We start from the raw sequence: 26,483 nt of genomic DNA, 5'->3' as shown, positions 1-26,483 counted from the left end.
GCATGGATGGCATATCTGCAGTGACAAAAACTCCCTTGCTCAGTATCACCGATGCCTTCACAGACAGGCATTATCCCCCAGACCTAGCCTGCAAGCAGCTATCCCGTGCCATTTCCCCTCACAAAACGCAAACCTCCCACCACCCCCAAAAACCAGCCACAAGCGAGTGTCACCGGGACTGGAACAACTGAACCACATCCTTTGCCAGGGCTTTGATTACCTATCATCATGCCCTGAATGAGGGGTGTATTACCCAAGATACTTCCCACCCCTCCTAAAGTGATGTTCCTTCACCCACCCAACCTCCACAACATCCTAGTCCATCCCTATGTTACTCCCATTCCCAACACACTGCCAAAAACGTCGTATCCCTGTGGGAGACCCAGGTGCAAATCCTGCCCAAGTGACACACCCAGCACTTCCCATTCCAGTCCTGTCACAGGTTTACCGTACCGTATCAGGGGCCGAGCCACCTGTGAAAGCAGCCATGTCATTTACCAGCTCTGCTGAAGTCCTTGTACAGATTTTTATATTGGTATGATTACCAACCAGCTGTCCACTAGCATGAACCGCCAGCATCAAACTGTGGTCAAGAGTGAAATAGACTACTCTATGGCACAACATGCAGCTGAACATAACACACTTGATTTTAATGGTTGCTTCACTATCCAGACCATCTGGATCTTACCCTCATCGATCAGCTTTTCTGAACTGCACAGATGGGAGTTATCCGTACAACATATTCTCCGCTCCCGTAATTATCCTAGCCTCCATCTACGGTACAATACAGTCCCTGCACCCACCACCCAACAGTTTCCACCCATTATGTCCTATCATCTACTCCCCATTCTTGTCTCCGCCCATCTTTTCCCGCTCTTCATTTTTTGTTCCTGTTTTCCCCACATCCCTGCCCACAACCTCCTGACACAGCACCTGTTGGTGTCTAGTCTCTGTACACTCCACCAGACAGCATTTGTCTTTCTTCCCACCTGCACACTACTATCCCTTCCACTTCCCCACCCCCCTCAAGGCTGCTGCTCGCACACCACACGATGTTGCATTCTGGCCTGAGATGCTGGAAATGAGGCATGCTTGCTTTTGTGTGTGTGTGTGTGTGTGTGTGTGTGTGTGTGTGTGTGTGTGTGTGTGTGTGTGTGTGTGTGTTTGTTTGTTTTTACTGCCATAGGCTGTGGCCAAACGCTACATGTGAGTGTCTTTTAATTGTGCGGGTCAGCTAGTTGACGTGTCTTCTTTACGGTAAGTAGGCAATCTATCTTTTCTTGCACTGTTGATATACCATTATATTTTATCATTTACGACATCACATCTGAAATATATATCACAGTTTAATGAGTTTCTAAAACAGACATACCATGACCATGTTCAGTTAATGAGTGGGAAACAAGTCGTCATGTTCAGCTGATGAGGTGGGAGAACAGGTCATAACAGGTTTGGAAGATAATACAAGAATGCTTAAAAGACAATACAAGAATTCTTAGTTTATAATGGAACACATGCTGTTTACTAGGTGAGCAAAAAATTGCTAACAGGTAGAGACCACATCTGTAGGGATTTAGTGCAAAATCCTGTGAACAACATCCATAGGTAATATTGCTTTCAGGTTAAGTAAAATGTAGAACTGATCTATAATTACCTCTTATGCAACATAATAACACAAAATTAAGATGAATGGCAGTAAGAAACATTGATGTTAAGGAACAAGAGACTTCACACACACACACACACACACACACACACACACACACACACAGATATTAAGATGAATGGCAGTAAGAAACATTGATGTTAAGGAACAAGAGACTACACACACACACACACACACACACACACACACACACACACACAGATATATATAACAAAGATGATGTGACTTACCAAACGAAAGTGCTGGCAGGACGATAGACAAACAATCACAAACATACACATAAAAATCAAACTTTTGCAACCAATGGTTGCTTCATCAGGAAAGAGGGATGGAGAGGGAAAGACGAAAAGGATGTGGGTTTTAAGGGAGAGGGTAAGGAGTCATTCCAATCCCGGGAGCGGAAAGACTTACCTTAGGGGGAAAAAAAGGACAGGTATACACTCGCGCACACACACACACATATCCATCCGCACGTACACAGACACATGTCTGCTTGTGTCTGTGTATGTGCGGATGGATATGTGTGTGTGTGCGAGCAGATTGAATTAATGGGAGTTGAAGAATATGAAAAGAAAGCAGCAGTTGAGAAGGCAGTAAAACAGTGTTGTATCTTCTTCCCTAAATTATTTAATCTGTGCTTTGAACAAGCACTAAAGAAAAGAATTCTCAAAAGGGAATTGAATTTCAGGGAGAAAAAAATGAAAACTCTGACATTTGCCAATGGCGTCATAATTCTGCCATAGACAGCATGAGAATTGGAACTCAGTCGAATGGAATGGATAATGCCTTTAGAAGACGTTACAGATGAAAATCAACAAACTAGGTAATGGAGTATAGTCAAATTAAATCAGGTGATGCTAAGGGAATTTAATTAGGAAATGAGATACTAAAAAACACTCTATGGTGGGGGTGGGGGGGTATGCACCACAAAGGAATTATCCAAATGGAATCAACAGAAGTGATGTACATGCACAGGAAAACAAATGATTATAAATTCAGATAAATTGGATAATTTATTCAAGAGAAAGTGCTTCACAAATTGAGCAAGTCATAAACATATTAGTGCACCTCTCACCCCTATGCAAGTAGCTATTTGGCTTGGCACTGACTGACAGAGTGGTTGGATGTCCTTCTGAGGAGAACCATGCCAAATTTAGTCCAACTGGTGCATTATATTATCAAAATCATGAGCTGGTCGGAGGGATCTGCCCTTAACGCTCCAAACATTCTCAATTGGGGCAAAATCCAGCAACCCTGATGACCAAGATAGGGTTTGGCAAGCATGAACACAAGCAGTAGAAACTTTTGCTGTATGCAGGCAGGCATTATCTTGCTGAAATGTAAGCTCAGGATGGCTTTCCATGACGGGCAATATCCACAACATACCACTATACTTAAGGCTGCTGCAAATGATGGCCAAAGTGATCTTGCTACATGATATGGGACCTCAGATCATCATTCCTGGCTGTCACGGCATACAGCAGGTGACAGGTGACAGTCAGGTTGGTATCCCACCGCTGTCCAGGGCATCTCCAAACACATCTTTGCTGGTCATCAGGGCTCAGTTCAAATTGGGACTCATCACTGAAGACAATTCTACCTTTGTCACTGAGATTTCCGGCCAAATGTGCCAGACAGCACTGCAAATGGGCTTGCTAGTGTACAGAGGTCAATGGTAGTCTGGGCAAGGGGCACCATGACATTAGTCCCCTTTCTGTGAGCTGCCTATTAATGGTCCTTGTAGTCACTGAAGCACCATTTGCATGTTGCATTGATGATAAAGATGAATCCAGGACTCTGAGTACCTGTCTGACATGTTCTGTTGTGTCTAGGTTGACTGCTTCCTTCTGAGGTTCATCCACTCCTGCCAACACTGCTGATTAGTGGCATCACTCCTATTCAAATATAGAGTGGTTCACCGACTACTCCAATTGGCTCCTTTAAGCCTAACTATACATCCTCTCACAAATGCTGACATCTGTATATATCGTTCAAGCGGCTATCTACGAGGCACACTTACTGTCTAACTGAGTATACAGCATGAAATTCGCAAAGATGTTATTCCCTGGTATCAACATGCCTCGTTTACTATCCTAGCCAGTTGTGTGGTAAAATTTTGTTGCAGCATCACACATTCACCCATCAGCCACCAACATTTACAGTCTTGTATTTCCCATTGATACCCGTATGAATATAAGTCTGTCACCAATTTGTTTAGCTCCTTCATGATGCGTTCTTCTTTTGGCTTTGCATATTACAGATGACTTTCTGTATTTGGGGAATCAAAATAACTAAAGATGACAGAAGAAAAACCCAATACAAAATTTAGAGCTGCAACAGCATGAAAAGATTTTCTGAAAAAGAAAAATATGTTAAGACCAAATAGGAATTTAAGTATTAGGAAGTCGTTTCTGAAAATACTTGTCTGTAGTGTACCCTTTATGGAAGTGAAGTGTGAAGGATAAACAGTACAGATATGAAAAAACTGACACTTCTGAAATGTGGTGCTATGGAAGAATGCTGAGGATTGTAAACATAGACCAATAGAAAAATAAATTTATGGTGCAAGTTGACAAACAGAAGGGATCACTTGGTAGAACATATCCTCGGGTATATAAGACTCATCAGAGAAGCAAGAGATGCAAGTAGGAGAGGTGAGCATAAATTTGTACAGGAATACTTATTAAGATCAAATGAAGTAAGCTAGTTTAAGTAAACCTAGGGTGTATTAGTCAAGTAGAGATGAAGAGGCTTGCTGAGGACAGAGGTCATCAAATCAATCTTCAGACCAATGACAAGACCAAACAGTACATTATTCTGTATGATGAATGAATGTGATTTAGTATAATGAAGAGCATAACAGACACTCAAAAGAATGTCTTTAGAGGGAAAAAAAGGAACCAAACCTAAAGGCCAACTTACAACCAACTTCACATGAAAGTTTTGATGATATACATTCAGGTATACAAACCACCAGTGAGTGTTTTCCTTTTCAATTACCATGTAATGTACCTTCCAATATGGTCTCATATTTCATTTGAAAGGAAGTTTCTGTGTCTTCTTCGTATAGATGTAGAATATTTATAGGGCCACTTTCACATATTTCAAGATATTTTCACTTCATCGCATACCTCAATACAGACTGCACTTCATTTCTTTCAGAGTTGTACAAGACTAACTCAAGCTGTGATATCTGCTGGCCAACATTGGTGCTGTACTGTTTACTTGCCTCTTAAAACAGGTAAGAGACCACATATAGCAGGTACAACTAGACCAGAAAAACAACTAAAGAGTTTGATGAACCCATCTGCTTTGGGGTAACTTCTCAGCTCTTCATTGACATCCTCTGACTAACAAAGGAATTTGAACAATAGAAATGGACAAACCACACATCAACTGCAATTTCATGGGAAGCAATAAATTCTGCAGATGACAAAGCACAAGTTAAAGAGGTAACTATTTAGCCTATCACAAATAGTAATTTTTAGACAAACAGTGGAGAATATTGTTTCAAAGTAAGTATCATAAATGGAAGAACCACTCTTCCTCCAACGTACACCCATATAGATGTGTATTTCATTCTAGAATTAGAATTTACTTATCTTATTTGTATTTACTGAAACTGTAGTCATTTTCTTACTTTTTAGGTAAAACAACAATAACTAGAAAACTGACAGTTACAACATTTGATAACTTCATAATGCACTATTATCTTTAAGATACCACAAAAATACTACACAATACTTCTAATTTACATGTAAAATGGACACATCAACATTTTACTCCTAATACACTGTGCAACAAAATGTGTATCACAACAAACAGATTAAAATACAGAAATATATTGGAGAATGAAGCTAATCAAACAGTATCAGCTAGTAATGTTTCTGTAGTTCAAACAAAGTGAATTAAACAAAACAGCACAAATCAATCTAGTAAATACTAATTGTTACTAACCAGAGAAAATGTGAGAGCTTCTGTGAATCCAGCCTGTGCAACGTTTTCCCTTAACTGGTCCGAGAGTTTATTCAGTGGAAACTGTTTAACAGACAGAAAGCATCAAATTATGCTCAGCTATCCCACACACACACACACACACACACACACACACACACACACACACACACACAGATCCTTATTAATGTTTCACCTCCTGTGCAATAGTGGATGTTTTTGGTAGAGTTCTTTCAATATTGTTATATCCATGTGCAATTGCTACATCTTCATACACATCACAAGCATGAATGACATCATGTCTTGTCGGAGGAACTCGGACTTTCAGCTGTTTGCCATCAGAAATTACATCTGTTTCAAGGCACATCTTTGACAGAAGTTTGGCCATGTCTTTAGGTGACTGACTGAAATACAAACATAATATTACAACAAAAATAATCAATTGTTGATAATATTATGTAAATGGATAGATTGCATTTATGATACTTCCTATCCATTTACATTATAAAACATAATATTGACATACATAGAAAATAAACAATTGGATACAAAAATAACTTATTTAAATATGCTTCAAATACTGCAGTAACACGCAAAATCTTCACAAAAAGGAAACTGCAACTCCACCCATGTAAACATGTATAACTCATATAGTGTTGGGGTTACACACAACTGCACCAGCACGCCTTTTGTACTGAAAATGTTTTAACCCATCACAGAAAGATACAGATGAATTATCCATCCAATGTCTTAGAATGCCAGTCCAAGTGCACTTTTATATACATAAAAATCTCTGCATTGGCGATGGCAAAGAATGTAATGGTAGTAATCACCCTGACTTGATACCACATTTACATAACAATGAAGTCTAACAAACATAATAATATTTTATTGATTTCGGAATTCAATGTGAAGGGTTTCCTGTTATTGACATGGTTTTATGAACTGTAATTTCATTAACATCACAGTTTTATATAGCATACCATTAATGAACTCTACCTTTTCCCTTATTGATGGTATGGTTTATTTTCTTTTTATCTTACTTTAAAAAAGAAATTATACTTTACTACCCACACAACAAGTCACATTTCTATTAAAAGTGTCTGAAAGAAGGAATGCAATGGCTTGCTGAAGGCGCAGTAATGGCATTTACCTGAATGCATCTGGGGAAATTTGCACATCAAAAAGAGTTTTGCATCACCCTGGTTCCCAGAACTCCTGAAGATAGACATTGACTGTGGCTATTGTATCACAGACACAGTCCCTTTGACTGTTCAGAGATGTCACTAAACCTGCCCAACGATGTAAACAACCATGCATGAGCAGTGCCTATTAGACAGAGGGGTCTGACAACCGATCAGTTCCAGTCATTCCACCAGGAAGGAGGTGCACGGTTCATGTTGTCTGTAGTTCAACTATGCCTAGACGGTCAATACCGCGGTTCGATCACATCCGCATTGTTACTTTGTTCCAGGAAGGGCTCTCAAACAAAGGAAGTGTCCAAGCATCTCAGAGTGAAGAGTGAACCAAAGCGATGTTGTTTGGACGTGGAGAAGATACAGAGAGACAGGAACTGTCAATGACATGCCCCGTTCAGGCCGCCCAAGGGCTACTACTGCAGTGGATGACCACTACCTACGCACGATGGCCCGGAGAAGCCCTGACAGCAATGCCACCATGTTGAATAATGCTTTTCATGCAGCCACAGGACGTCATGTTACAACTCAAACTGTGTGCAATAGGCTGCACGATGCACAACTTCACTCCCAATGTCCATGACGAGGTCCACCTTTGCAACCACGACACCGTGTGGCGCAATACACATGGGCCCAACAACATGTCGAATGGGCCACTCAGGATTGGCAACACGTTCTCTTCACTGACGAGTGTCACATATGCCTTCCGCCAGACAATCGTCAAACGTGTTTGGAGGCAATCTGGTCAGGCTGAAAGCCTTAGGCACACTGTCCAGCGAGAGCAGCAAGGTGGAGGTTCCCTGTTGTTTTGAGGTGCATTATGTGGGGTCGGCGTACACTGCTGGTGGTCATGGAAGCACCTTTATGACTGTACGATACGTGAATGCAATCCTACAACTGACAGTGCAACCATATCGGCAGCATATTGGCGAGGCATTCATCTTCATGGATGACAATTGATGGCCCTATCATGCACATCTTGTGAATGACTTCCTTCAGGATAATGACATTACTTGACTAGCGTGGCCAGCATGTTCTCCAGACATGAACCCTATTGAACATGCCTGGGATGGATTGAAAATGGCTGTTTATGGATGATGTGACCCACCAACCACTGTGAGGGATCTATGCCGAATCGCCATTAAGGAGTGGGACAATCTGGACCGACAGTGCCTTGATGAACTATTGGACAGTATGCCATGACGAATACAGGCATGCATCAATGCAAGAGGACGTGCTGGTGTACAGCAATCTGGACCACCACCTTGGAAGGTCTTGCTGTATGGTGGTACAACATGCAAAGTGTGATTTTCATGAGCAACAAAAAGGGCAGAAATGATGTTTATGTTGATCTCTATTCCAGTTTTCTGTACAGGTTCCGTAACTTTCGGAACTGAGATGATGCAATACTTTGTTTGATGTGTTACAACAGCCTTTACTGAGGAATGTAGTAACGGACTGAGAAGTACTGCTCTTTAATAAAAACCTGATTTAATCACAGCTGCATAAAACTAAGAATGCTGGTAATAATTTTGTGGACTGTTTCTCTTTCAAGAATCCTCAGATAATGACAATGAAATGGGATTTGTTTTAGCCCGGATTAATTAACAGAAGAAAAAATACTAGTGCTGTGATTCAGGAAAAGTTTGGCAAAAGACTCATTTATTGAACAAGAAAAAAAAAGCAAAGAATGTTAACATAGTAATTTAAGACTTGATTTTTACAAATTTAGATCCAAAATTCATTGGACATATCAGCCCTTGGCCAGACATATAAACATAATTACACGAAGCAGACTTTTGTAAGGGACTTGAGTAGGAGGAAGAGGAGGAGAAGGAGGAGGAGAGAATGATGCTTGTTGAACATACAGCTCATGACAAGTTTTATCTTATGATGTAGGACATCTCCTTCTCATCAACAGTTTCTGAAGCCCAATACTGTGTTGTTATAAGCCAATCTGTCCCAAAAGCTGAAGTCACAATTAAGTACCCACAAATGTAGCCACCCACGCAACTACTGTCAACTCTATGACCAGCCAGCCCACATTACCAAGATGCTACAGATTACCAAGATGCTCAGTAACATACTAGAAGCCAAATACACATATTTTATGTTAAGAACATGCCCTACTTTATTAATCAAGTCCAAGACTTTCATACACCCGTCATAATGAGATTCATTTGAATCAATGTCACCAACATTTACATAAATGTACCTGTTGAAAGTGCTCTCGAAATCATTAATAGCAACCTATTGACAAAATAAATTAGAACCAAGTAGTAATAAGAACTTACCGAATTGTCAGGACTAATACTGTCACTTAATTACTTCTAATATCACAATAAATTGAAAATGCAAAAAGATTATCTACACATGGTTGGCTGTAGAGAATGTTTAAAAACTGCTGTAAATATAAATTACCTTGAAAGCAAACATTCCAGAACCCTTGTACACCAGAAAGTTACTTTATGTACTAAAATAATTTTGCTGGTGACAGTAGTTTTATCCTTCTCAACCGAACAACTGATGAAATTTGAATTAGCTAATAGACTCCAGCAACAAATAAAACACAAAATGTTCACAGCAGAGCACAAGGTAAATGAAGGCATATATTTCTTTCAACTACTTATCTACGGAGAGAAACAACCATAATTTACATATTTGCTGACCATCTACTATGACCAATGTTACATAAGACAACACTCTTTATTATCCCCATTACTACAAAATGGCATTATTCAGACCAATGAAAAACTGTATGTTAAAAACTCCTTTGAACCGAGCCCATGAACTTTAAAGAGATTGCCATTACTAAATAATTAATATCTAAAATACAGTGTTGCAACTCACTAGTAATTAAAGGAATTCAACACAATAACTACAGCTCACACTTTTATTCACAGTCTCCATTATAGTTTACAGTCATTCTCTCCTTGAGTGATGGGTCTTGAATTTATTGTGGCTTGTATTCTTATCAACATGGTGTTTAAGTTCTCTTCATTCACCTGAGAGTGACCAAGTTACTTCCTCAAACACTGCCTGATGAGGCCTATAATTAATTCCCACCAGCCTCCCCAACAAGCTGCCCATGGTGGAATGTACATCCAAATAATTTCATTGTGGACACAGCAATACTGTATGTCTGTATTCTGGACAGTTTTGAAGAGTTCAGAGAGTTCTGTGTTGGCTGCGTGGAATGTTGTAACATTGTCAGGGTAAACAGTAAGTTGTAGGCTTCCATGTCCTACAAAGTGTTACCTGGCCATTATAAATGTACCAGTGGACATATCACTGACGAGTTCAATGTGAAATGCCCGTGTTGTGGCACATGTGAATAGGAACTGTTTAACTTTTTACTTTTTGATATGGTGGTCAATTTTTATGGTGACTGCAGTGCATTGCACCCTACAAACTAACAAAATCGCACCAACCAACAGGAAAGGATTGTGCCAAGCTATCTTTGATGCTTTAAGCAACTATTCTCCCTAAAGCAATACTGCGAGTTTGCTAGTTAATAGCTCCTCTTGAACTCTTTTGATCAAGTTTATATGGGCATTGTGTAACTCCAGAGTACTCAGACTACTAGTATTTCTAACATTTTTCTTAGTACTCTCAACAAGTCAAAATACAAGGGCAGTTACATGAAGTGTTCACCAGCAGGATCTAAATTTTGCAATGCTGACCAGGGGTTTGGCGATGATAATCAGAATGACATTTGTACAGATTTTGGCTTCTGGCATTAATTTAAGTAGAGATGGGATGTCCAGAGCCATGACTGTCTGTCTTCTGAAAACCATGGTGGTCCACACCATCAGATGTTAAGTGCTACTAGCAAGTCTGCTTAGAGTTTCCATATGAGATGATCTGTGGGACTTTGACTTCCAGAACAGTGCCTCCACTGACTGGGTGTAGCGTACATCAGGATTTCTGTCAGCCAATTTCAAATGAAAGTTTTCAATTTGTTTGTATCATTTCATATCCATTCCAAAGTGACTGCTGAATCGCTCCACAATGTAGCCTTGTTGTCACTGACTCCCATTTTCTGGCAAAAGCAACGAATGAGTCATGAGCCTATCAATATAGCAAGCAATTCTAGCCTAGGTAAAGTTACTTTCTTGATTGGTGCCAATCTGATATTGCTGCCAACAAAATGTGCTGTGTAACCAACTTCAGCAGTTGTCCGTACATACAGAACAACACACCCAATGGATGTGAACAGGCCAAGAGGGTTGTAAAACTGGGCAGTTGCTTGAAGAACTTTTCTCTTCGTTGCCAATTTGTCACTCGGTTCTTCCGCTATCCTTTGGTAGTCAGTGGAGATGAAGTAATCTGCTGTACTAAATCGATTACCCAAGACTTGGGTTGTGGGCTTGGTTCCAAAGCCTTTTGGCATACCTTATTGCCGTCAGTTCTTTCAAATTATTGAAATCCATTGTGAAAACCTTTAGCTGTTTTTTATTTTGCACAGTGCTACTGGTTTTGGTCATAGACCAATTTCAAGCTTAGACCAAATGAGGAAATACAAAATGTTGGTGAGTGTATAATTTGACTAGTTAGTGTAAGGTTACAAATATCATACTTTCCGGCATAAATGGCAGGAATGTTATATCTTGATGTTGCCAACCATAGTCAGTAAAATTGTCAGCAATATAATAATTGTACAGAGTAATCGTCAGCAAAAGGCTTATTCACATGAAAATTAATAATGAATTAACAGATGAAAATACATCAAACAGAAAGCGAAAAACAGGCAAAGATAATGCCATGTTAAAGATAAAATATGTACAGTATGTACTAAAAAGTGAAACATTAATGTAACAGATGTAATGGAACATTGTTGTCTTTAGTTGAAAGTAAACAACAACTTACATCTGCGAAATATATTGCAATATTAAGTGTACAACAGAGAAAGTGAAACTGATCAAAATGTTTAGTAATAAATTTATAATTTCTGTGAAGAGCCTTCAGTTGAACTGAGTGCTAGAAAAATATTTTAATTTTAAACAGCATAACTAGAAGAAAGGTGGGTAGGAGGGGGGAGGGCGGGGGGGGGGGGGGGGTGTTTGGAAGCTTTTCTTTACAGTGAAATTTTAACAATCCGCTATAAGCACAGGGCAATGTGAAAAAAAGAAAAGATAATAGAGAAAGAGAGTAGAACTGAGGAGTGGGGAGAGAGAAAAAGAGAACCAATGAAGGGAGACAAGGGAAATTAAAGAGTCAAGTATTATCTTATACATGCATTAAGTAAATAAATAAAGTATCTGCAGAGTCAATGTTACAAGGGAGTGAAAACCCACAAACAAAATTATTGCCCAAGTTTATTTATCTATGGGACAAAGCAGAGAATGAATATATGGTAAAAAGGTGGGAAGCTAATTTACGTTAGTTTGTTATTGATTTTTTGTATAAATAAGCCTTTTGGTATTAACTGCTCTGTAGAATTATAGTATTGCTGACAATTTTATTGACTGTGGTTGGCCTGCATCAGTAACTTGTAATTGCTTACATCATGGTACAATATTCCTGCCATTTATGCACAATGTTTATAACCTTACACTAACTTGTCAAACTGTACATCCTCTAACATTTTGTATTTCCTCATTTAGACTAAGCTCGAAAATGGTCTATGACCAAAACTAGTGGCAATGTGCATAATAAAAGACAGCTGGAGGTTTTCAAAAAGAATTTCAACAATTATTTAGCAGCTGATTTTCCCTGCCTATATTGACACATCCTTCAAATTAGTTGCTCATTTGGAAAGTGGAAGGCTTATTTGCAGGAAGAGTTCTGGCCACTCCTAGCAAACAATTGCAGCTTCCTCACTGTCTCTCACACTAAACACAAAATTGTCCATGATTATAGAATCATCAATGAGGGTTGACATTTGCTATTCGATTCTTAGTTTGTTCAACACAATACCAAAAGAGCCTAGTGAGAGCTATGTCCTGCTCGGAAGACTTGGTCCACAGCCTAGCCGCATCAGAAGTTTGCAGAATCGTAACAAGGTTGCCAGTATGTCTGACAGTAAATGTGTTCCTGCTTAAAGGGTGTCATTCAAAGTTGGAGAGTTTAGTTCGTGCGGCGATGCATCAAACACAATCCTGCTATCAAGCAACCAGCCATGCAAGCAGCGTGCATAATGCTACAACACTAACAGAATGTGTGCCAACAGGGGTGGCCACTTGCCCTTCAGATGTGCAGAATGCGCATGGACCACCTTCTGAGTGGCTTACACTAATTGCACATGCTTGTGGGAAAGCTGAGGAGCACCATGTAGTGCCTGCGCCCAGTGGGGCAGTGTTGGAGAAGCCTGTCATAGAGTGAATACAGATTACTATGATAGTAACAGAAACTAATCTGCAACGGATGGCCTGAATGCTTACAAGTGATGGAAAGATGGAACATTTGGTAGTAAACAACACATTCAAGTCCATTATGCTGTCATGTTAAAAACCATTCTTTCTGTCACAATGCTATGCAATAAGGATGACTTCCATGTTCAACAGACAGAAAGCTTTCTCATCAATACATTTTGTCAGCTGTAGTCTAACATAAATGTGAAGTTGCTCAAATCCCCAAAAACAGTATAAACAATCATAAGTTGAGTTCAAACATACTGCTGGTCAATATAGGACAGTAACAAACCAAAACGAATGTTCCAGTTTACATATATTATGAGGAAAAGTAGACAAATACAATATGCTATACATGAGACTGAAAATTAAGAACAGCAGAGAAATCATGACACAATTAATTACAAGACAAAATGTTACATGAAAGGAAAATGGAGGCTGACACAGGAATCAGTGATAGTTGATTAAAGAACACAAGTGGCTATAAATAATAGTAGTATATGTAACACTCATTCAGTATCTATGATAAAAACTATTAGCTTGACATTACAAGTACTTATGTTTAATTTACTTTGCACTTACTCCTCATTACTATTATTGAATTGGCTGTGATTATATGCTGACCAGTTACCAAGATTGAAAAGTTGTACAATGAAAACCAAATATATTGTTAGAAATTAATTAATTAATTACCAGTATTGTCAAATAGGAACTAAAATTTGTGAATTGAATTGAGAGAGAGAGAGAGAGAGAGAGAGAGAGAGAGAGAGAGAGAGAGAGAGAAGTCAAGAATACACATTTTCTTATAGCTGCAAATGAATTCACAATTTTTTACCATAAATTACATCAATTTATTTAGGAGACAACCAAGCTTGTCCACAAAAATTTAATGGCTTATCTTTAACCAAAATCTTCCACAGGATTAAGAAATGAATGACGACAAAAATAGGCTATTTCGAATTGCTGCATTTCTCTACAGTAAACAGCATGGATTTCAAAGATGTCTTAAAGAAAAAATACTATTATCTAAGCAGTATAAAGACAAACAATTGCAGTGATTTTTTTAGGTTTAATGTCTTAGTGTCACGTAACTCATGAATGAAGTTCAGGCCTGCACCCCTAACTTACAAGATGTGGTTTTCTGCAATTTATTGAATAATTTGGTAAAAAAAAGTCCTGTAAACATGAGTTCCAACTGCATATCTTATTTCTTACTTCATCTTCACTACTGTGAAAAATAGGTCTCTTCTAGAGAATTTACTAGACTTTTTTTTGTATCAAATGATCTTTCTTCTCACATACCTGAACACTGACCATTCCTCCTGGGACACCCAATATGTGCATATACATTTAAGACGTATAGTAGTAAGTTATAAGCAATGAAAATGACAGACAGCATTACCCTAACAAAACTGCATAACAATAAAAAAGCTCCATTCACTGTCATATCACACCGGGGAAAAATTTCAGATAAAATCAAATTTGCTTTCCAAAAAATCAATCTGAGGATGAAACTTCAGAAAACACAAAACAGTCTGATTACAAATTTGTCATTCCCTAGAACAGTCCTGCAAATTCATTCGAGTGTTTGTAAGTTAAAATACGATAACTATGAGAAAATGCACATACAACAGACAGGAAGAAATTTCAAAGCAAACTTCAGGGACCATCTTAATTTCACAGGCATAAACCTATTTTCACTTAGTTCACATCTGAAAGAACGAAACCCCACAACTAGTAACATAACACAATGCTTATCAATCTTACACACCGCTGGAAAAGGTAGCAGGCTAAATAGAAATAGAAATTTTTCACGTATATGATGAAATATCCTGACATTTTGAATAAACAGACTGACCTAAAATCAAAAATTAACTATTTAAAATTACAGCAATATTATCATAAATCTTTAGTGCTGAAACACATTCCTCTATTTAAAAATTTCATTAACACAGACAATAAAACTAAGAAATGACAATATATAATCTATGAAATAAAGAACACAATCCATATCTTTGGATATTAAATACATCACCACTGACAAGTACATAATATTGTAAAATACTATGTTAATTACATACTCAAAATTTTCACTCCCTCCTCCCAAAATTCACCTTGGATGTAATGGTAACAATAACTGAAAGATATGTGATCACTACATGAGGTGTGAACAAAAAGTAACAGGATTTTTTTTTAATTTGCAGGCTTTATACATCTGATTTTAAAAATTTGTTTTATTATTATTATTTTTTATCTTGTTGGTACACATGGTCCTGATCTACATTTGCATTTTCAGCTGTTCAAATAGCTCTGAGCACTATGGGACTTAACATCTATGGTCATCAGTCCCCCAGAACTTAGAACTACTTAAACCTAACTAACCTAAGGACATCACACAACACCCAGTCATCACGAGGCAGAGAAAATCCCTGACCCCGCCGGGAATCGAACCCGGGAACCCGGGCGTGGGAAGCGTTTTCAGCTGTTTTGAATATTTAGTGTATTACTGACAGTTGAAAAGGTTGTAAGTGGTTTCGATTGCTTGGTGAATTTTTACTTTTGAAAAAGATGGATCAAACAATTTGCATTTAATTTTGCTTCAAAAATGGAATATGGTGCACCACTACATTCAAAATGCTGACTGTGGCTTTTGGCGAATATACTATAAGTAAGATGAGTAGTATTGAAACATTTCAAAGAGGGTAAGATGACTTTGAAGACAACAACTTCCATGGCCATACTAGCACATCAATTACTGATGACACTGTGGAAGAAGTAAAGAAAATGGTTCTGGAAAATCTCTGAATTATTATCAGAGAGGTTACTGAAAATGTCAGACTATTCTTTGGCTCATGCCAAGCAACTTTTTCAGATGTTTTGGGCACAAAATGTGTAGCAGGAAAGTTTGTTCCGAAATTGTTGAATTTTGACAAAAAATGACATCGTGCAGACATCACTCAGGAACTGCTGAATAAAGTTGGCAACGAATCAGAACTTCTAAAGAAGGTTACAATGGGTGACGAAACATGGGTATACGGCTGTGATGTTGAAACTGAGGCCCAACTGTCCCAATGGAAACTGCCTGAAAAGATAAGACTGAAAAAAATTCAAGTTTGATCACATGTGAAAGTTGTGGTCACTGTTTTCTTTGATTACATTGAGGTAGTGCATCATGAGTTCATGCCTTATGACCGTACGGTCAATAAGGAATAATACTTGGAAGTTATGTACAGTCTGAATGAAGCAGTCTGAAGAAAATCGCCTGAGCTGTGGCAAAGCCACTCATGGAAATTTCATCATGATAATGCTCCTGTTCACTCCTCAATACTCATACAGGATTTCTTGACAGAAAATAAAACCATTATGTTGCCTCATAGCCACCATATTTGCTGGACATGGCACCTGTGACTTCTTTCTATTCCCCAGGCTGAAGATAATCTTGAAAGAGTGTCGTTTCACCACCTCTGATGTGATAAAAACAGAATTGCTGAAGGAGCTGACCACCATAAAGAAAAGTGAGATTCAGAAGGGCTTCCAAGATTGGAAAAGGTGCTGATACAAGTGTATTATATCAGACAGGTTTACTTTAAGTGAACTAAGCTGATGATGATGATGATGATGATGATGATGATGATGATGATCGTGATTAAATAAAGATTCTTTAAGAAAAACAAAAATTTCCATTACTTTTTGATCACACCTCACATGATATGTGTACTAAGAGCCCTAAACAGTTAGACAAGAAGTACAAAAACACAATGTTTATATATTTTCTGTGTAGAATTTAAAGAAGACAGTGTAGGTGGCTTGTACTTAGATCCAGAGACAAAATTCCAGTACTGCTCACAGACACAATAACAGTCGGAAAGATCAATTCCACACTTCTGGAACTATCAGTTCTTTTACCAGGGAGGAAAGAGGGATACAGTTTGGTAGGTTGGGAAGAAGGGGCAGGTCACTCAGATCTCAGAATGAGAGGATCCCATCTGATTTGAGGACAAGGGGAGAAAAGATGAAGGGGCAGAAGCAAGCCACCTGCAGTCCAGTGACGGTAGGACATAGCAACAAGTAAAGAAGATAGGAAGATAAATCAGAGGTAGGAAGATTAGCACAACTAAGAAGCAAACAGAAAAGGAGGTGAGAAATAACTAAAGAGAGAGATGGGGGGAGGTGAAGATAAATAAGATGATACAGAAAAGAAGAAAGGAAGTGGGGGACAAGAGAAATTTGAGAAAAGAGAAATAGAGTAAATGGCTGAGTACTAGAACTTTTACCTACTGGGCCAGCCATGTGTCTCCTTGCAATTTTAAAGCTTTCTCAAGTGAATTCTCCTTTTGAAATATCTCTCTTTTTAATCACATAATATACTTGTCTAACAATGGAAACATCAGGTTGGAATATCAACAATAAAACAGCTCCAAGCTGCCAAAGATGGTGGTCAAGTGCGTGTGAATGTATACGTGTGTGCTTCCTTTTCTGAAAAAGGCTTTGGCTGAAAGCTAAAAATGTAACAGCCTTTTTGTCATGCCTACTGCAACTCAATGTGTCATCATTATGTTGAATAGCATTCTATCCTTTTGTAGCATTCTATCCTTTTCCTTTTATTGTTAATATACTTGTCTCATGCACAGTGAAATACAAAATATGTCCGAAGATTTTATCCTAATATATCGGTACCCACTTCCTTTCAAAAGCATAAACCATCAATCTTCTCACACAAAACAAAAAGTATTTGTGTATTTGCAAATTTTATTGATGGGAGCATGTTATGAGAAATATACACAAAAAAAGGGAGAGAGCATCTCCAGTGCAAAGGTGCATTCGGTAAAGGCAGGTACATAAGTTCCAATATAGTAGCAGGGAACAATCAAAGCAGTTGGTTCCATTTTAGAAAATGATGCAATTAAGACAAAATCGTAATAATTTAGGCTTTCATGATCATTTGTTGATGTATTGCCTGTTGGCTTCCAACTTGGGGTCTTCAGCTGATGTCTGTTTAAGAATTTTTCTGACTTTTGCAGCAAGGGCGGTTGACACTGTCAAGGGTTCATCTGCCACAGGTCCACCTTCAGCAATGCAGGGCCTTTAACAATGCCAGGCACTCATGCTGGTGAAACATCAGGAAAAATCATCAAACACACATCAGCTGAAGATCAATGACAGAAGTTAAAAGGCAATACAAACACAAAATTCATCTCAATAGTTAAAAACTCATGACAACAAGTAAGGAGAAGGATCGAGTGCTGCTCATCGTAAAGATGACACAATGAGTTGCAGACAGGTACAATGAAAAGTGTGTTGCATATTCAGCTTTCGGCCACGGGCGTCCTTCATAAAAGGAAACATGCACACACATACATTCACACAAGCAAGCATATCACATGCACAAATGATTGCCATCTATGGCAGCTTGGGCAAGAATTTAGCTGTCACATGGAACAAAAGCAGCAACCTGCCTTGAGGATTGAGGGTTGGGGAAGGGATAACAAGGTACAGGTGGGAGGGGGGGGGGGGGGCGGGGTGAGAAGAGCACTGTTTGTTGGTGGAGAATGCTGGGATTAGATGGAGGCATGAGAAGACAACATCTACATCTATGTGATTACTCTGCTATTCACAATAAAGTGTCTGGCAGAGGGTTCAATGAACCACCTTCAAGCTGTCTCTCTACCGTTCCACTCTCGAACAGCACGCAGGAAAAATGAGCACTTAAATTTTTCTGTGTGAGCCCTGATTTCTCTTATTATATCGTGATGATCATTTCTCCCTATGTAGGTGGGTGGCAACAGAATGTTTTCGCAATCACAGGAGAAAACTGGTGATTGAAATTTCATGACAAGATCTCGCCGCAACGAAAAACACCTTTGTTATAATGATTGCCACTCCAATTCACATATCATGTCTGTGACACTATCTCTCCTATTTCGCGACAAAACAAAATGAGCTGCCCTTTTTTGTACTTTTTCAATGTCATTCGTCAGTCCCACCTGATGTGGATCCCACACCGCACAGCAATACTCCAGAATAGGGCGGACAAGCGTGATGTAAGCAGTCTCTTTATTAGACCTGTTGCACCTTCTAAGTGTTCTGCCAATGAACCGCGGTCTTTGGTTTGCTCTACCCACAATATTATCTATGTGATCATTCCAATTTAGGTTATTTGTAATTCTAATCCTTAAGTATTTACCTGAATTTACAGCCTTCAGATTTGTGTGACTTATCGCGAATTCGAAATTTAGCTGATTTCTTTTAGTACTCATGTGAATAACTTCACACTTTTCTTTATTCAGGGTCCATTGCCACTTTTCGCACCATACAGATATCTTATCTAAATCATTTTGCAAGTCGTTTTGATCATCTGATGACTTTACAAGACGGTAAATGACAGTATCATCTGCAAACAATCTAACACAGCTACTCAGATTGTCTCCTATGTCGTTAATATAGACCTGGAACAATAGAGGGCCTATAACTCTTCCTTGGTGGACGCCGGATATTACTTCTGGTTTACTCGATGACTTTCCATCTATTACTACGAACTGTAACCTTTCTGACAGGAAATCATGAATCCAGTCGTACAACTGAGGCGATACTCCATAGGCACGCAGTTTGCTTAGAAGACGCGCATGAGGAACAGTGTCGAAAGCCTTCTGGAAATCTAAACATATGGAATCAATTTGACATCCCCTGCCGATACCACTTATTACTTCATGAGTATAAAGAGCTAGTTGTGTTTCACAAGAACGATATTTTCTGAATCCGTGCTGACTACGTGTCAATAAATCGTTTTCTTCAAGGTACTTCATAATGTTCGAATACAGCATATGTTCTAAAACCCTACTGCAAATCGATGCTAGTGATATAGGCCTGTAATTCAGCAGATTACTCCTACTTCCCTTTTTGGGTATTGGTGTGACTTGAGCAATTTTCCAGTCTTTAGGTACAGATCTTTCTGTGAGCGAGTGGTTGTATATAATTGCTAAATATGGAGCTATTTTATAAGCGTACTCTGAGAGGTATCTGACTGGTATACAATCTTGACCAGAGGCCTTGCCTTTATTAAGTGATTTAAGCTGTTTTGTTACACCAAGTTATCTACTTCTATGTTTCTCATCTTGGCAGTTGTTCTTGATTGGAATTCAGGAATATTTATTTCGTCTTCTTAGGTGATGGAGTTTTGGAAAACCGCATTTAATAACCCTGATTTAGTGGCACTGCCATAAGTGACTTCACCGTTGTTATCGCGCAGTGAAGGTATTTGGTGTGCTTTATGTATAACAAGAATCTCTTTGGGTTTTCTGCCAGATTTCAAGACAGAGTTTCACTGTGGAAATTATTAAAAGTATCTCGCACTGAAGTACGCACTATATTTCAAACTTCTGTACAACTTTGCCAATCTTCGGGATTTTGCATTCTTTTAAATTTGGCATGCTGTTTTCATTGCTTCTGCAACAACGATCTGACCCGTTTTGTGTACCATGTGGGATCAGTACCATCACTTATTAATTTATGTGGTATATATCTCTCAATTGCTGTCCATACTATCTCTATGGAAACATTCCTCAACTTTTCTACACTTACATGAACAGATCAGAAGGATTGAAGACTGTCTCTTAAAAAAGCGTTAATAGTATTTTTATCAGCTTTTTTAAATAGATATACTTTGCATTTCTTTTTGATGGTTGTAGGTATTACGATATTCAGCCTAGCAGCAACTTCCTTGCAGTCGCTAATCCCTGTATTCGTCACATACTCACTATTTGTCCAGGATTATTTGTTGCTAAAAGGTCAAGTATGCTTTCGCAAACCATTTACGCTTCGAGTGGGCTCATGAACTAATTGTTCAAAATAATTTTCTGAGAAAGCATTCAGTACAATTTCGGATGACGTTTTATGCCTGCCGCCAGCTTTAAACATATAATTTTTCCAGCATATCGAGGGTAGACTGAAGTCACCACCAACTATAATTGTATGAGCAGGGTGCTTATTTGAAATGAGACTCAAGTTTTCTTTGAACTGTTCAGTAACTATATCTTCTGAGTTGGGGGGGGGGGGGGGGGGGTCCGTAAAACGATCCAATTAATAGTTTAGTCCGATTATCAGCTATAACCTCTACCCATACTATTTCACATGAACTATCTACTTCAATTTCGCTACAAGGCCAACTACCTCTGACAGCAATAAATACTCCTTTCCGAACACTGTTAGATTGTTTGAAAAAATTTCAGCTGAACTTATTTCTGGCTTTAGCCAGCTCTCTGTACCTACAACTATTTGAGCTTCAGTGCTTTCTATTAGGGTTTGGAGCTCTGGTTCTTTCCCAACACAGCTACGACAATTTACAACTACAATACCAATCATTTCTACAACTACCTTACTGTGTTTTACCTCCCCACTTTTAGACGGTCACTACTCCTGTGGTTCCCTGAGTCCCTCTAACCTAAAAAAAAAAACACCCAGACCCTTCCACACAGCCCCCGCTACCCGTGTAGCCACCTCCTGTGTAGTGGACTCCTGAGCTATTAAGTGGAAACTGTAATGGATCTGGGAGATGTGTTATTTTCTACTGGATTTGTCGATACCAAATCTAATGAGGGAAGTTGTAAATGTTCTCCTATATTTTTGTCAGAATATTTTTTTGTGAATTGTAATTTGCCTTATTTTATGCTAATTTACTTATATTTTTGAGAGTGACAGCATACTGATTAATATTAGTAGATGTGACGAAGAATATCAAAGAGACTGGTTACAAGTGGAAGCTTGTGTGTTGTGTAAAATGTCTTTGACACTGGAGTCGTCTTAAACCATAGTCAGTCGGCAGTGAACTCTTGGTGTGTGTTGACGTTGGAACAATGTGCAGGTCACCGTCATAATAATTTGTTAGTGAACAGGAAAAATGAATTATGCTACTACTTTTTTATATAAACTTTAAGAAGAAACCATGTTCGAAGAAATGGTATTTGAAGCACCAAAAATGAGGCAAACACATTGAACCAGGTCATTTCTGCAGCCGACGAAACTGCATTGTGGAATCATACTGCCACTAGATGACTGAAGCCAAGACAAGTATCGTCTTGTAAACATTTCACGGAAAAGATACTGTCACAAAATATGCTAAATACAGTATATAAAAATAGTGAGCATATTTCAAAACCCACCACCCAATGGCGCAAGTCGAGGAATTTGCAGCCTACACGGTCACAGAACTGCCTGAGCCTCTGATTCAGACCCTCCACTCGGCTCTGCACCAAAGGACCATAGTCGGTTCTATTGACGATGCTGCAGATGGTGAGCCACCAGGCGTATGTCAGGAGGCTATGGGACATGGTGTTGGGAAAAGGGGGAGGGGGGGAAGGAGGGGGGAGGAGGAAGGGAGTGGAAAAGGAGGGGGACATGGAAGAGGAAAGGCAGGCAGGTGCATTGGCAGAGAGTGGCACACAATGAGCACCAGGGGCGTGAATAGGGAGGAGGTAATAGGACAGAGGGGGAAGAAACTCTTGGGTGGAGGGTGCGGGGACAATAAGTCACTATAAGTTGAGGCCAGGATAATTTTATGAGCAGAGAATGTGTTGCAAGGATAACGTCCATCTCGACAGTACACAAAAGCTGGCGATGGAGTGAAGGACCTGACAGTATTGGCTGTGAAGCAGCCATTGAAAGCAAATATGTTAAGTTCAGCTGCATGTTGTGCCACAGGATGGTCTACTTTGCTGTCGCAACAGCTGCGGCCAATCATTCTGGTGGACAGCTGGTTGGTAGTCACACCAATATAACAAGCTGTGCAATGATTGCAGCAGAGCCGGTACATGGCATGGCTGCTTTCACAGTAGCCCAGCCTCTGATGGGGCAGTAGGTTAACCCTGTGATGGAAGTGGAGTATGAAGTGCTGGGTGGGTGGATTGGACACATCTTGCACCTGGATCTTCTGCAGGGATATGATCCACATCAGGACAGATGTGAAAGATCTTTGGTAGGTAATGAGAATGGATGTGCTTCAGTTGTTCCAGTCCAAGGTGGTATCGGATGGCGAAGGGGCCACATATTTTCTGAAGAAGGCTTTGGCAGAAAGTGAACTGTGTAACATTCCTTTTGTTGTGCAGGTCTACACGTCAACATGCCATCATTATGGTGGTCGCAACCCATCCTTTTCTTTATATTGTTGATATTCCTACCTGGAGTTTCCTTTGTTGGATTTGCCTCATGGAAACAAGCTTTTGTTTGGTATTCACAGAATACACTATTTGTCAGCTAACTGGACAATGGAGCAACAAAAACAACAAAAATACTTACACAGAGTGTCTGTGCTATAATAATATAAAATGGTGGAATTATGCCAACTTCAAATCACAACACAATATATAAAAAGTCAGAATAAAAGCAGTACGTACCACACACCGATATAGTCATTGGCTTTTGTAACTTCAATAACTTCTTCACGGTAGACCAGAGCAGGGTACAAATTGGTAACACCATCTGGTTGTTCTACTTCACAAGATTCTACTACATATTGGTCATCACAATATGCACTGAACATACTGACAAGGGTGTCCAAAACAACTTTTGCCTAAACAAAATAGAAACATTCACATTTTCTACAACAAAGTAGCAACATTAAGATATGAGGTGATTAAAGCAAATGATTGGTTTCAGTTAAATATACCACTGACATATCTTATGACAGGATTTGTATTGGGCACTGCTGATTAGACAACTGACAAGTATCACTTCCTACTGACTAATTTCCTTTCTTCATTAATAATAACAGACCAAGTATCATAGCCTCTGGCAACATATGCCCTATTACAAGGTCTTACGGCCAATGTTTGCTCAGTGAATCTACAGTTATGTAAGAACAGCACAAGGATTTTTTAATTTTTTACCTGCATAAATAGTAAATCTGAATTCTAGATCTGTGCCAAAGCCTTACATTTTATAACTTTACAGCATTAAGAATGCACACAATGTAAGAAATATATTAAGTTGGTAGAGAAGGGGGCATGGGGGGAGATGAGTTACACTTGCTGAAATATTAGCATTCTCTCGAAACAAGAATGTAGCTCTCACCTACAAACTGTCTTCACAATGTATGCCATCAGAGAGCCCTTTAAAGTTCCAGTTATCATGAGCTATATGTAAAAACAAAAATAAAGATACATTTGAAAGGGCAGGAAGAAAGAGAAACAAAACAAAAACATGAATATGGTTATCAACAAACAGAAAAAATATAAAAACTGCTGTATGGCGATGAAATAATGTGCAATGTGCTTCAACTGACGTACCCAGACAGTTATAGGGGGGAAGGGTGTGAGAGACCTGCGGTTCATTTATGGCTCTAACCAGTGGTAGAGACCTATCATCCACTTGTCGCCATTCAAGCTTTCATGATACGAAATAAACAGTATGGATTTTAAAAACATTTTCATTAGGTTTTCATAAAATCACCTGTGACAGTTTAAACTTCAGAAAATATACTATCTGTATCACCCATGCATAAGTTTAGTTCATATTATGTAAGTGAAACTAAATGGTGCTACTGTGAGACCATGAATAAAAAAGAGCCTCGCTCCAGACTAGCTCGTGCATCTCTCCCCACACCACCCAGCAGAGTTTGTAGCTGGTGCCGCCTCCACCCCAAACCCAATCCACAGTGCACAATGTGCATGTGCTGATGATAATACATGGCACAGGCTCTTTTATTTGCAGTGACGCTAGTCAGTATACAGCAGTATTTGTGAGAGTGAGCACAAGCCTACAGCTTCAAACAAAATATTGTGAAATAGTGTGCACCTGTGGCTTAAAAAAAAATTACATGTTTGTGACTATTTGCCAGAGTATCTCAAGATGGGTTTCATAGAATATTTTGTCAACAAAAACATTCAATGTGTTTATTGTGTAATACATCATCATCCAATGGGGCAATGAAGCTAAGATGACTGCAAGAACATCTTTTTACAAAGCATTCAAATGATATGGACAAGGCCATTGAATATTTTCAAGAAATAAAACAATACAAAATTTCAAAATCGTTGAACAATCACTGCATCATTTAAGAAACAAGATCAGTGTTTAATGTCCGGTTGACAATGAGGTCACTAGATGGAGCACTATCTCGGATTAAGGAAGGCTGGAGAAGGAAATCAGGCGTGTCCTTTCAAAGGAACCATCCTGGCATTTGTCTAAAGTGATTTAGGGAAATCATGGAAAACTTAAATTGGGATGGCTGAACAGGGATTTCACCAACATCTCCCAATAAAAGTGTTAAGAGCGGCACTACCTCACTCGACACACTTCACAATGGGGGTCAAAAAAATGGTAAAAGCTATAATAATGGAGAACCTGTAATGAAAGCAATGGCACATTAAAATGAGGGATTGAAGAAATGGCACTTAATGGTGGGGGGAGAGAGAGAGAGAGAGAGAGAGAGAGAGAGAGAGAGAGAGAGAGAGAGAGAGAGAGCTTGTAAGTATTCTTCAAAACTCTTCATTTTCCATGCAACTGGATGAGTCTACCATTGTAGATAATAATACTTCATTGATGGTTTATGTACATTATTCTGATGAAAAAACATACATTACGTGAAGGAATGCCATTTACAATAAATCTCATTACATACCCAACAGGATTATCTATATTTAATACTGTGACATTGCACTTTGCAAAAAATAATATTCCTTTGAATAATATTGTTGCATGCATTAATGATGGAGCACCTTAAATGGTGGGTCATTATCATAGATTTGTTGATTATTTGTAGAAAGAAGTGCCAAACACTTTAAGTTTTCTTGTGTGGTGTACAGACAATATCTTGCATGAGAACATCTAAGTACAAGTCTCCATTCCTTATTAGCTATAATAATTCAAGCCATGACAAAATCAAATCCAATCCAAAAAATAATAGAATGTTTTTACAGCTTGGCCAGGACAGTTATAAAGACTTTAGTAGTTTACTTTTGCATACAGAAGTAGTGTAAATCTTTGTTCATTTTGTAGCATTACTTGATAGTGCCGCACAATTTATTAAAATGGTAATGAGACTAATCCGTGACAACAGTTGCAAACAGTAAGGAATGGTGTCTTTTATCTGGTAGATATTTTCAAGAGATTTCATTATTTCAATCTGCAGCTTTGAAGAGCAAACTCATACTGTTTGCCAAAGTAATGTGTCATTATTTATTGACACACCTGAACAACAAAACTGTTAAAGCTTTTGTGGCAAACTGCACTTATTTCTGTCTTGGTTTCTTCATTCTTACATACCACAAGCATGAGTGCTTGGCATTGCAGAAACTTCACCTGCCACTGCTGCTGGCAGTATGG

The 26,483-nt window shown here is 38.8% G+C and overlaps 1 protein-coding gene across 1 annotated transcript in view; it reads right to left on the bottom strand.

The window, feature by feature from the left end:
• Positions 1–26,483, bottom strand: part of LOC124712283 (phenylalanine--tRNA ligase beta subunit) — a 105,185-nt gene that overhangs the window by 9,005 nt on the left and 69,697 nt on the right. Inside the window, exons 7-9 of the mRNA XM_047242580.1 lie at positions 23,555–23,730; positions 5,817–6,024; positions 5,624–5,704 (exon numbers count right to left, since the gene is read on the bottom strand). Coding sequence (XP_047098536.1) covers positions 5,624–5,704; positions 5,817–6,024; positions 23,555–23,730 — 465 coding nt within the window. The remainder of the gene's footprint in view (positions 1–5,623; positions 5,705–5,816; positions 6,025–23,554; positions 23,731–26,483) is intronic.

Source organism: Schistocerca piceifrons, chromosome 1, assembly GCF_021461385.2.
Source record: "Schistocerca piceifrons isolate TAMUIC-IGC-003096 chromosome 1, iqSchPice1.1, whole genome shotgun sequence".
NCBI lineage: Eukaryota > Metazoa > Arthropoda > Insecta > Orthoptera > Acrididae > Schistocerca > Schistocerca piceifrons.
Note: the sequence above shows the minus strand (reverse complement) of the source record. Positions and strands in the feature narration are given on the sequence as shown.